Below are 13,967 nucleotides of genomic sequence, written 5' to 3'. Positions count from 1 at the left end.
GAGCTTGTTAGTTCCATTTGCAAAGAAGTCCTACACTTTTTATAAACCCAAGGTGCTTAAGGTATAAGTAGAGAAGGGGGAAGGGCTAATGTGAAGAAACTGGGTGGACAGAATTAATTAGTTCATGCATTTATTCAACAGTGGTGCATGAGCTTCTGCAACGTACCAGACATTGGTCTAGGCCCTGGAATTAGGTTTGCAAATCTGTCACTTTGTAAATGGGGTAAGTTACAAATCCGCATCCACATAGTTAGAAGATAATGTAGGAAATAATCTTCATGTAGAATTTTTCATATTTGACAAGGTAAGTGAGGCTGAAAATGGGTGTTTGGATATATTCTTGTGCCCAGGGAAGATGATCCCATCTACAAAGAAGCAAACAGAGGGATGGTTTTCTGGGTGATTTATTTTACTGCAAAGGAGATTGTTACTCAAAAAAATATCATGGTTAGCAAAAACCCGTCCAGTTTTTGAGTGAGAATTGCAATTTATGTGTGTTTAGACTTTAAGAACTAATCTGGAGTGAAAATGTCTGAAATTAGACAAGTTGAAAAAAATAAGTCAGAATGCATGAATGCTGGGTAAAATGGAAATTAAACTTGTGACTGGGCAAGATATAGGCAACCTCGGGGTAGAAAATATGTGTTGTGGTTTAAGGGTCACTAGAAAGGTTCCAATATTAAGAAGGTAGGACTTGGGTTTTTCTGTAAAACTGTCTTTGGGGTCTTTAGTACCAGCAGGAGCCATCTCAAGGAGCTTTTGTTCATCAGCAATTGACTGATCTTTTCCATGCACTAGAAGACAGAATCTCACATTATATTGGAGCCTTGTTAGCCAATGGCCAAAGAAAGAGGTTCTGGTATTCACTAGATTTGATAAAGGTTCATTAAGCATGTTAAGTTCTCACTTTTAGTTTCTATTACTTTTTATTATCAGTTATATCAGTTATTATCAGTTTTTCCTCTAACCACCATCTCTTCTAAAAATTGCCATTATATTTTAAAATTAGACACCACCAGGTCACTTTGAAGTACCATCACTCATTCTGGAGCTGATAATACAGAAAAACAATTCAGAGGCAAATAACACACATTAGAAGAGGAAGGAAGGGAGGGAGGGAAGGAGGGAGGAAGGAAGGAAAGAAGGAAGGAAGGAAGGAACTGACGGAGGGAGGGAGAGAGGAAGGAAAGGGATCAAATTTACAGGAGTGGAGAGAACATGTTTGAAAGAGTGTAACTGTCTGAAAAAAAAAAATTTAAAAATCCTCAAAGAATCAAAGCCTTATAGAGGGTTAAAACACATGAAGGAAAAAAAGCCCTAATTTCCTTTTAAATGACAGAAGATGGCACAGTAACTTGAAGAATTGTTGTCATTATTTATTTGGTTATGAAAAATCCTTTTCTAGCAGAGGGTGAAGTGGTTGCTTTGTTCTGCATCATACTGGTAATTCGGAGTTGAGAATTATGTACAGCTAAATCTCTAAGGTGCATCTCCCCCTTCACTGCATTTTTTAATCTCCACAAAAGAGAAGAAAAAGAAATAACAGTGATTATACAAACAAACAATAGGATGGTTTTTATCTTCTGTTGCAGTGCACCTGCCCCTCCTTTCGGTGGCTGGCCTGGGAGGCAGCCTCCCTCTGCAGGTGCGGAGCCATCACCATGTGACTGCTTAAGCAGGTGCTACTTCTCACGCTTACATACAGCATTCAGCCTCATTCTTGTTCTCCTCAGGACACCTCCTTGGTTTCTTCATGGAGAAGCCCTTTTGAATGCTAATAAAAAAATTTGTCTTGAAAGTAATTAAAGGATAAAACAACATTTTCATGGATTATTTTAATAGCTTGATTATTACTATCATCATTATAATCCTACAATTAAAGAGTGACATTCACAAATGCAGGCAAGTACATGAGAATTTTCCTGCCCTCCTAAGTTAAAAAAATTGATAAGCCATTTCAGGTATTTTATTATGATGGGAAATGGATTAGGAAAATGTAGCTCTATTTTTGGAGTTCTCATTTTTATATTTAAAGGCATTACTGAGCTGTGCATGTTGGCAGATGTGTTAGTCATGTTGTTTCTTGCTTTTAACACCTTTTATATTTTCAAAATGGCAAAGTATTTATTTTTTATAACAAAACTAATGTTCATTTCCAAATAATCCAGAAAAATAGAACACACAAAAATCAAAATCCCACCATTCACGGCTACCCTCCCAGCAGTTTTTCTGTACATCTGTTTACACATGTGAAATTTATTTTATAAATGGTATCATACTATAACACTTTAATCTGCCCTTTTTAATTTAAAAACTTAACGTGAATTTCTTTCCATGTGATTAAATACAAAATGTAAACATTTTGATGGCTGCAAAATATTTAGTAATCTATTATTGGGCATTTAAGTTGCCTTCAAGTTTTTATTTTAAAGAATAGAAGTGAACATTTTTATTAGACTTTTGTGAAATTGTTTACTTTTTTAGTATAGATTTCTAATGGTGAAATATCCAAAGAATTTGAACATATTAAAGGGTTTTGTTTATGTTATTTGCCGAAAGGCCTTCAGGAAAGGTTGTACTAGTTATTAACGTAATCGTCAGGATATGGGGTTCCCTGTCGCACCCCCCTTCACATCACTGTGGGTTGCTCATTTACATTTTGCTACTTTCATAGATTTACAAAATCTCGTAATTGGTGATATTTATATAAACTTGTTTAAATTGCTTTTGTTAGTCCGGAAGTTTAATCTTTCTTGGGCCTTGTATTTCTTTTAAAAATGTTTGTCACTTTTGGCCATTTTTTTGTTGCATGAACACCATTCTGTTGGTTTGCAGAAGCTCTGGATATATCAATTTTTTTTTTTTTTTGTCTAAAGCTTACTTCTTTCCATAAAGAAAAATACTTTGTGGTATGGAAAAAGATGTAAACTGTGAGTCAGAAAACCGGGTTCTACTTGGGGGGTTGTGTCTCTAATTAGGCTATAGCTGAGGGCAAGTAAACTTTTTTGTCTTTTGCCCTCTCTCTTCCGATCTGTACAACAAGAAGTTGCAAACTTGGTGTTTCCTGAGGTTTCTTTCGGTTCCGTTCTCATCTACAGTTGGCACGTTCTCTCCCAATTGGTAGTGTTTGTGGGATTTTGAACACTGAAGGCTTAATTTCAGTGTAGCTGTAAAATGTTACCCCCCCCACTTTCCTTGAAAGGTTTTGTAGTTCGTGCTTAAAAAAATCGCTGTAATGTGGGCCGTTTTATGGAAACTTAATGAAGGGCATAAGCCCCACAGATGTCTTAACCTGTTCTCACTGGTGATTTCCAGGCATTAGTAGCAGAGGACCTATGTGCGGATAGGTCTGAGATTACAGGGGAAGGCAAGCATAGAGGGAGGCCCTGCCAGGAAGGGTAGATAAGGAACACTTTAATCCACAACCCTGGAATTAGAGTAGGAGCTTGATAACATGTGCCGCAGATACGCTGGGGCTGTTTGTTTATTTTTATAGTTCTTCTGTAAAATGGACCTTCCACACTGAGCAAGACTTCAAGGGAAAGCACAGGAGTAGCACCTAATTATTTTACTATGGAACAGAGGGTTAACTGTAATTACAGGATCAGTTCTGAGAGTTTCACTGAGAAGGGTTTGTGCAGTTAAAAACACTCAGAGCTAAAGGCCACTCTCAAACCAAAACATTCCTATGGGAGAAATTCTCCCTGCCTTGTCCAAGCTCCCCACCAAGTGGCCCAGTGTTATGTGACATTTATGGCCTCTGTGTAAGATGTGTGACGGAAAATCCTGGATTCAGCCTCCTCTTGGCTTCCAGGTAGCTGCTTGTATACTATGTAAGTTGTCAGTGTCTAGCTATAGGCTGTCAGGCCAGTTCTTCGGGTGCTTCCTGTTAAGATGGTCTTCCGGGAGGTACAGTTATGCCCCAGCAGAGTCCCTGGAACATCTGTAACTTCTCTTAGGAGATGTTATTATCCTACCAGTTCCCATCCCTTTTTTCATCAAACTTTTACAAGAGAAGAGCTTTTGTTCTCATCTCCCCTTTTTAAAAAAAGATTTATTTGAGAGAAAGGGCGCGTGCACATGAACGGGAGAGGGGCAGTGGGAGAGGGTGAGAATTTCAAGCAGACGCCCTGCTGAGCATGGACCCTGAGACCATGACCTGAGCTGAAATCGAGAGTCGGATGCTTAACTGACTGAGCTACCCAAGTACCCCTCTCATCTCCACTTTTGTATACTGGGAACTTTACCCAAGAGGAGAATGTTGAGGTGTGCTAGATGCACTCATATACCTGAAAAGGTAGGCATGGGATCCACTCATTGTTACGGTTCTATGCTGGGGACAAGAGCTCCACCTGAATACAATGAATGAGGTAATGTCCTGTCACTGCATATCTTGTGTAGGTTCTGTAATGATTCGGCCAAATCCCTATTCTGGACAGAAGAAATGTCGACCTGTCATGTGACATTAGAGAAGGATGCACCAGGCTACATGCCATACTGTTGACATGCTGACTTGTCAGAAAGAGGATTTCTTCTTTTAGAGTAAAACTTGTTCTTTAGCAGAGCCACCCATGGAGCAATTTCTGTGAAACACAGTTATCTTTTCCAATTAAAGCCATTCTAAAAACAAGAACTAATAGAAATTATAACTTTTTTGTAGTAAGACTAAAATTTTATATTGAATTCTGGTCAGTTTATATTTTAAAATGATTAATGGAATATATTGAAAAGGCTTTTGTTGGATCCAAATAAGAAGAATAGCCTCCCTTTTTAGAAAAGATGAAGGCATAGTTTTGTAGTTTAGTCTTTCTTTCATTGGATTAATTGGTGTTCAGATAACCTGATATGGGGAACAGTATTGTTTTCCTTTCCTTTGTCCTATATTTTAAGGAAAATATATCATTACAGAAGAATTTGGGGAAATAGATCTAATGTTACTACATTAAATTCTGCATATTCTCTTCAAGTTTTTTTTTATATCATTTATATTTCTGGCACACTTGATATGATAGAGTACATGAAATTTTTAAAAATTTTTTTTTTTTTTGCTTAATTGAAAAAAGGTAAATTACTGACTTACTGTGTTACTCATAGAAGAATGTGATTAATGTGAATTCACTATTAACTGGCATTGAAAAAAAAGGACAAAATGATTCTTCCTCTCCAAACGTATAATTCATAGTGGAATATTTATAACTCTCTCATTAATACCAGAATCTCTGTGTCCTGTATCTTTACCCTTCATACAAAGAGGGAAGTTGGAAATTTGGGAAATACTATGTTGATAGTAAGTTTGAGGATGGTGTCCATAAAGTTGGGGTAAAAAATTAACTTTGTGATCTTGTGACTGAGTTTTGCTTTTTGTTTTTGTTTTGCTTTGTTTTTGTATCAGAGATGATTGTTGACCATCAGATTGAGACAGGCCTATTGAAACCTGACCTTAAGGATAAGGTGACCTACACTTTGCTCCGGAAGCACCGGCATCAAACCAAGAAATCTAACCTTCGATCCCTGGCTGACATTGGGAAGACAGTCTCCAGTGCAAGTAGGATGTTTACCAACCCTGATAATGGTAATGCAGGGCCAAACAGCTGCCACACTCTCTTACCTTTCTCACTCACCTTTCCTCCATCTTCCGTCATTGGTTGTTTTTACCCCTCTCCGTAGTTCTTCTTTCCTCAAGCTCATATGCCACAGCCATTTCCTAATGACACTTTTATCCAGTTGGGCAGGTTTGCAGTCCTGTTGGAAAGATTTCAGCAGTTACTAAGGCTGCAGATGCCAAGATGCCTTGCTTGCTCCTGTATACATCTAGTCTGATTGACTAAGATGGTTTGGTAATATCACTATGATGAAACAACTGAAAATTTCAGATGAGTCATCAAACTTGTAGATTTTTTAGTATATCAAAGAACATGCTTTTGAGTTGGCGGTGTGTCAGAATTAGGAGGATAGACTGAGCTATGAACAATGCTCTGAATTCTAGTATCATAAAGTGTTTGCTAGGTATGTGAGATGGTGTCTATTTTCTAAATCATTATTTATCCAAGTAAGGCTCAATATTAAATTTATTACTTAATAAAGTCTAGGCCTACAAAAAAAAAAAAAGAAAAAGAATAGTCTGCTCTTTTGTTATATGATAGTGATGGTTAGATGTGAGAATAATTATTCAAGGTGGAATACTACCCTATTATATAGTAATAGGAAAGGTACTGTGTGTTATTTATACTCTGTTGCATTTAGCAGAGTTTTCTGTAAAGTATCTATCTTTTGTATCATTCTCTTTGTTTCAAATACATTTCATGGTTGTGTATAATCTGAGAAGGGAGAAGTTAATTTCCAGGAAGTATGGAAAATGAAAGCATGACGGGCAGTGTTGCTGAACATTGGGCTGGTAGAACCAGGTCTCTCTCATCCCACCTTGGTCTTTTTTAGTATTAAGAGAAATGAGTAGATAAGGGAGCATTTACTTTAATTCATTGCCTTCATCTGTACTTTCAGAATAGGGTAAAATATTTTGCCATGGGAAAGGTGGACTAAATGAATTGTATAAACTGAATTCTAACTTAGCCACTCCATTTCTGGAAATTGAGTTTTCTGACTTAATATTAAAACTAATGGTTGGGGGAAGAGAGCTTACTGTTAGCAGACTTTCTCTGGTGTATTTTTTGAACCATTCCTTATTGTAGTATCTTAATGAGTGTCTAGTCATTAAGTAGAACCAAATGAAAAGTTTAGTTTTATTGAATGACTTATACATTGATTTAACTGCTACCATAATTTTTTTTAAAACACAAAACAAGTTATAAATAAATAATTAAAACAGAAGCGCTCTTTATAAAAAGCGTTCACAAAAAGAAGAATCTAATCTAGAATATTCCTAATACAATTTGATGGTTCTATCATTACCTGCCATATTGCTGCTGTCTGGAAATGTTTTATTTTTTGAATATGTCTTTTGCTTCTTTTCTTCTTTTTTTCAGTTGTATTTTTGAAGAGCTTAATGGCTGGAAATGATATGGGATGAACAGTGGGTTACAACTGATGTCACAAAGCGGCCCTGTTTTTAAAATTATGGCAACTAAAGTAAAAGTCTTTTATGTTTTATTTCTTATCCTCTTCCTCATTAAATGAAAAATCATGATTTGGAGATTAATTTTTTTTTTTTATCATGAAGTTGGTACTTATTGTTAAAGAAGCAAGAAAGTGCATTGTTTTCAAGTATTGATATATTTGCAAAGAAGTGGAATGAATATGGAAGAATGAGGGTGCCTTCCACCAGTCTGGTCTGAGCTTCCTTTTCATGAAGTGCAGGCAGAGTAGAAATTAAGAACAGATGGATCTTGGAGGCCAGTATTTTGTGTTTTAGGAGAAAGTATTTGGATCTGGAATACAACTGATATGTTGATATCATTCATCATTCAATCTTTTATCCTATCTGTAGATCTTTGTACTTCAGAGCAAAGTTGCAATTGCCTTTGTCATTCACCGTTCACTTGTGAAATGTTATATACGCTGGACAGAAAGCAAATAGGGAGCACAATCAGTTCCTTTCCAGCTCTTCAGTGGATCAGCTTACACCCTGAAGCGTGGAATATGATTAGGCCTTTTTAAACATGTTATTATTGGCCTTTGTGTTACCTAACTCCTTTTAAATATCCAGAGGCAAGATTTGACTTTGAGAGATTCTATAGTAATGACTTTCATGTACCTCTAAGGTGCGTTATTATAAATTATCAGATGACAAATTTTTGGTTTTCTAAAAGCACATTTTTTTATTTGCAAGTTTATACAGTTAGCTTTATATATTAGGGTTTAATTACTTGATATCTTTAACAACCATGAAATGTTGTTAGAATAAATTTCTAAAACAAAGAATTACATAGTTGTGGCTACTATTTTAATAAGTGAGAATCTTATATCTATTGTTGTTGGCGCTAGATTCCAACACTGTATCCCCATGTAAAATCTAGATAAACTTCAGTTACTTTAGTCTTCTGTTATAGGCTAGAAAATAGACATTGTTTGCTTTAGTTATGATAGCAACAGTGCAATTAATAGCTGAAATTTATGGAGATACTTTAGAGTTGGGATTTTTTTTTCATTTCCCAGTGGTATGCTGGAGCTACTTCTATCCACTCATAGGAGCCAATCAGGAATTTTGCAAGCCAGTTGTTTAAACACAGCTACCATTAAAAATTAAATTATGTACACATACCATTAAATAATGATATTAAAAACAAAGGCAATTACTCAAAATTCATCATTTCCTACTTATTTTATTGCATTGTACTGGAATTTACACTCTTCATGTTGTTAACATCTATTGTGTATATATGGTGGAAATACTACAAAATGGTGTGTAGTCACCTCTTCCCAACTCTGTGTTCAGTGACATCATTTTGGTAGCTTGACCTAAGCTGTGGTGGTAGCATTTACACCGTAGAAATCAGCAAATTCAAATCAGGACCTAATTTACTGTTTTGTCACTTGTCTGTAGGCTTTAAAAAGTGATGGAGAAAATGCTAATAGTGCAGATTAAATTGAAGTGTATAGTGTCTATGGCCATTGCCTAGTCAGCTTGAGCTTTTAACAAATTACCATAGACTGGGTGGCTTAAACAACAAGCATTTATGTCTCACAGCTCTGGAGGCTGGGAAGTCCAAGATCAAGGTGCCACAGATTTAGTTCTTGGTGAGGGCCCTCTTCCTGGTTTGTAGATGGTTGCCTTTTCATTGTGTCTTCACATGCCAGAGGGAAATCTTTCATCTTTCTCCTCTCTCTTTTCATAAGGGCGTTAATCCCATTCATGGAGGCTCTGTCCTCATGATCTAATTTCCTCCCAAAGGCCCCACCTCCTACTATCACATTGGGTGGAAGGGTTAGAATTTCAACATATGAATGAATATTGGGAAGATACAAACCTTCAGTCCATAACAGCTTTTAAAATGTGAAGAGCACGAAGAATCCTGTAAATACTTGTCCAGTATTCAAAAACTATTATCCAATTTAGCAAAGGAGTCACCCACATCATTGAGGAATGAGTGAAGTCTGACATATGTCTTCATTGTTTCACTTTTGTCCTACTTGTTAACATATATGATAATGAATGTTCAACAAGGATGTTGCAACTATGTTTGGTCGCCAGTTGCAACCATAAGTTGGCTATTGCTCGAGGAGTTTGGTAAAGTTAACAAACGCATTCTATGAGAATCAACTGACTATATGCAATTTACAATAGAATATTATATATTTTATTATTACTTGTATGTGTGTTGCCTGTCCTTTATATCAGTAAAATTTACTATACACACACACACACACACACACACACACGCACACGCTTTTTCCCTGGAGAGCTGGTTTTCTCAAACATTTAGCAGCATACCCACTAACAGCCCACCACTGTCTCTCCGTAGCTAAAGATTAACTAAAGATTAGCTAAAGATTAACTCTCATTTTTTAGGGTCCCAATGTAGCTTTGGGTTCAAGATAATTTAGTGTTTTTAAAAAAAACTGAAAAACATTTTTATTCGTAATAAATTAGGAAAGAATCAGGCTAGCTTCCAAGATGTTCATTATTGTGAAATTACTACTTGTCTGAGACATCTGTGAGTTGTGATGGACATGTCTGCCAGGTACTAAATTTTAGGCAAGTGCTATAATTTCCCAGTATATTAATTGAGGCATTTCTATGGAGTTAGTGTTAGGTTTTCATTTCCTCTGGTGTTAGATTTTCCTTCACTCACTCTTTTTCTTACTATTATTTTAGCTTGAGCCATATGAAATTGCCATTTCATAGGTAAAATTAAGTTGACTGTCAGCAATTTCATATAGTTCTACTTAATAATTTGGTTTGAGATACTTAGATAATCTATATTATTGTAGTTTACTATGAAAGAATAACAAGTAAGTCTAGGAACATTCCTTGGTAGCATTTGAAAATCAAGTAAGATGTATTTCATTTGCTCTTTATTAGAAAGCGAAAGTAAAGTTTATACTTAATTGGTTTGTATTCAAAATATTTACTAAGATGTTTATGACAAGGTTACCTGATAACTGTTTTAAAGGATCATGGTTTGTAGAACGATCTGATTTTTAAAAAACATCACTTACTATTTAAATGGATACTTTTGATATGTAGTATCTAAGTTTGTAAGAGATGAATGAGACCTGATTCAAGGACGAAAACCAACTAGGAACCTTAATTTGAGTACTCAGCTTGCACCACCTTTGTGGAAATTTGGGCAATGCCATTATCAATTTGTCCCTGTTTTTTTTCCCCTGGCTTCTTCATTTTTTTTACCCCTAGACTGTCATAGAAACCTGTTCCTTACTCTCCATTGTCTGTGACTATACATGCCCTTTTCTGACGTGACTTTGGTTATCCAGTTAAACCTAGACTATGAATTTCATTTTTTTCCCAATCCAATTTCATGACCCCATTTTTCTTTAGTTTTTTTTTTCAATAAAAAGTTAGAAAGGTTGGGGCGCCTGGGTGGCTCAGTTGGTTAAGCGACTGCCTTCGGCTCAGGTCATGATCCTGGAGTCCGGGGATCGAGTCCCGCATCGGGCTCCCTGCTCAGCGGGGAGTCTGCTTCTCCCTCTGACCCTCCTCCCTCTCATGCTCTCTCTGTCTTTCATTCTCTCTCTCTCAAATAAATAAATAAAATCTTTAAAAAAAAAAGTTAGAAAGGTAATTTAGTACTTAGTTACATGTCTGTAAAACAGAGATAATGAAAATTAAATGAGATAATAATATGTAAAATGTTTAAAATGGTGACTGGCACATAGTAATCAAACAAATCACTCCACAAAGCACAATTAGGGAGGAAAAGTCTCCTACTGAGTAAGAGTGGTTTCTGGAATGATATTTGCTCTGTAGCTTATTCATTGGGAAGAGACTCATGGATTTAGTGCTGAGTTATTGCCTCTGCCCTTTGGTATTGGTAGCTAATACCGAAGGGGATATGAGAGAGGAAGAAGCCCTTTCCCATTACACCCCCTTACGAAGAGTCTTTCTCCCTCATTCATTTTACTCTTTGCTAAATGGCTGTCAGGGAAACCCTAAACCGCGCTGAGAATCCAAGACTTACTAAAGCTGCTCCAGCAGGCAGGTGAGGGGTGGGCCAAGGTGGCAGCTCCAGAGCCAGGGCGGCTGGTTCTTGCGCCTCACACTGCTTCCTCCATGGTTTTTTCCTGTCTACACTGTGGCCTCTATATTGATAGGGATCCAGGCCTTGTTCCTGATTGAGCCTCTGGGTTTTATCTTCAGTTTGCCACTTTTTTTTCCCCTGTCAGATATGAGAAATGTGATCTATTTGCTCCCACCACTTATTGCCATCACTTACTTTCTCCCTGGATTTCTCTTTTCATTGTTACCTACCAGGTTGGATGCTGCTTCCCCACTAGCTCTCACACTGCTTCTTCTGACAGAAGCTCACAGCACCTTTAGATATTGAAAAAAGTATCCTCTGCTGCTGTTACTTACAGTAATAGAGACTGTGGTTAGCAACATAGAACAAACAATGGAAAGAAATCAACTTTTTCGTTAATAGTAATTCTCGGCCCCATTGAAATGTAAGTGGGATTAGCTAGGTTCTTGTTGCTTTGCATCTGATTTGAGATTAGGCGTATTCAAGCTATTTGGTTTGGATGTTAGATCAAGCTGCCTAGATATTGGCACACAGTCGATCTGGCTGGGACCACTGCCAGGTTTGGCAGCTTTCTCAGTCCCTTTAGAAATTCTTCGCTTTTTGTCTGGGTTTTGGATTCTGGTTTTTCCCAATTGTTTCTGGCTGGGTTGTTCTACTTTGTAGCTTCCCCTTCCCTGTACCCTTGAATTCAGACCTGGTCCCTGAATCAATGGGTAAGGCAGGCATTTCTCTAACTTCCCTCAGGGGTTCTGTTCCTCTGAAGCAGGCCATCATTTTCTCCAGTTCTGAGATGGGTCAGTCAACATTTTGTTTCTCAGGCTCACATCACCTTAAAATGAGAGTCCTCTTCCCAGGTGCCTTTCTGCATACAATCAGCTCTCTCCCAAATCCAACAGCACACATCCATCTGTTTTGTTCAGGGCTCTAATTCTGCATTCATTTGCACAGCACAGATGAATGTCCTGGCCAGTACCCAGTGAATGATCAAGCTCTTCTCAGCCTCAGATTAAATGAACCAGTCCATGGAAAGTTTCTAGAAAAGTGCCTCAGTATTCCTTAATAATAGTAACTTAGTAACAGTAATATTTCTAATTCATCTATCAGATACCACTCTTATTTCCTTTCCCTTCCCTAGGCAGGTGATTGATCTTCCAGATTTATAATGTTCAGATCTTTAAATAAACAATAACATATTTTTCCAAGAGTCTTTTTCACCCAAGTATCCATTAGTCTGTTCTGCTGTTTATGGCAATGAAGAGTCAGGCTTAAGAGATACATAACACAAGTGAGTATTTCATTTTTGACATTAAAGGCCTACTTTATAATCTTCTTCTTGGAGACATGGTGCCATCTTTTCTAAAGGCTTCATACTAGTCCTAGACTAATACTTAGTAGTAGTGTGATTTTGAGCAATTTACACAATATCCTTGAGCCTAATTTTTTGTATCTGTAAATAAAGGTAGTAGTGTCTTATTCTATTCATTCAACCAGGAGTAGATGAGATCTTTTTGTGAAAAGTATTTAAGAAGCATAATGTGAGATACCACTGTAAGGAATGGCTATTGAGGAATACTTAAAAGAGCAGATTTAATGCCTTTCACATTTAAAACCAAGGACAGAGACTCAATTCACCACTATTATTTTGTACTCTGTTATTTTTTGTGCCTCTCATTTTTTTCTCCTCCCACTACTCCATAAATGAAAACATTCTTGGAGTTTTATTTTTAAAGCAGTATTACTTTCATTATCAATTTTAGAGACGCCAAATAATACATAATGAGGTGTCACTTGTGGGCTGTATAATATTTTCAATTAGGATATAAAGATTGATCAATATGCCTGAGCAATGACAGTTGTTAGCTATTAATAAATAATATATGTATAACAGGATGTTACCATGAAATAAACATTTTTACATTTTATTAGTTGGCAGTCCACAGCCAGGATCTCTGATGGAGTAAAGGAATGGAATGATCCTCTGTGTCATACCCTACCACCTGCGGAAAAGTGATGTACTTAAGGGGCCCTTAACTGATTTGCTGTTGCCTCCCCTGGGTAGTTGTCTTCCCAGAGATCCTTGATAGGGACACCTTTGCGAAGTCTTGTTTTCCCCAGCCTCATCTTTCTCTAAGAGCAGATAGGAGAGTAGGTATAGATCTGGGACCCCGTCCTGTCCTGTCTTTACAAAAGACAAACAGAAAAGGAGAGGGAAGGACAGGAAAATGTGAAAAAGGAGGGAAGGTGAAGAGGAGATGTGAGTACCATGGACTCCTTACCTTGTCTTCCCAAAAGAAGAAAAGGCGGGAATGAAATCCATGTCTGCCAAGAATGATTAAGTGTGCCCCATCTACTCAAGCCTAGTTTTGGTACAAATAACAAAGGGCAAAAAGGAGATCTGTTCAGGTTTATGAACCTGATATCTTAAAAATCACATTTTGAATTTAAAGTTGAGTTAAATTAGGCCACTGTTTCTGTCTTTGATATTTTCCGGCACCCTTGAGGTTGCTGAGCAGAGGAAGCGTCATTCCACCAGTGACGGAAGTGGCAGCAGCAGGGGTATCTCCTGTTAACTGAGCACTTACTATCCACCAGGCATTGGCCTCCATGATGTTGCTAATGTATATATCATTATTTCTGTTTGCATATGAAAAACCTGAGCTCAGAAATGTAACATAATTTGCCCAAGCATAAAAAGATGGCGGAACCTAGTGTGCTTAATAACAATATGCTAATTAACTACAAACGGTAATGAGCTTCCTCAGCCATAATTTATTTCCCACACATCAGTGGAATCCAGGTCTTTTACTTCAT

The 13,967-nt window shown here is 37.1% G+C and overlaps 1 protein-coding gene across 1 annotated transcript in view; it reads left to right on the top strand.

The window, feature by feature from the left end:
• The window catches only part of SLC4A4 (solute carrier family 4 member 4), a 278,229-nt gene that overhangs the window by 102,209 nt on the left and 162,053 nt on the right, over nt 1–13,967 (top strand). Inside the window, exons 6-7 of the mRNA XM_081813147.1 lie at nt 5,393–5,577; nt 8,169–8,171. Of these exons, the coding sequence (XP_081669273.1) occupies nt 5,393–5,577; nt 8,169–8,171 (188 nt within the window). The remainder of the gene's footprint in view (nt 1–5,392; nt 5,578–8,168; nt 8,172–13,967) is intronic.

This window comes from Leptonychotes weddellii, chromosome 2 (genome assembly GCF_054177405.1).
Source record: "Leptonychotes weddellii isolate Sample4059 chromosome 2, ASM5417740v2, whole genome shotgun sequence".
Lineage (NCBI taxonomy): Eukaryota > Metazoa > Chordata > Mammalia > Carnivora > Phocidae > Leptonychotes > Leptonychotes weddellii.
This window is presented reverse-complemented; position numbering and strand designations above follow the sequence as displayed.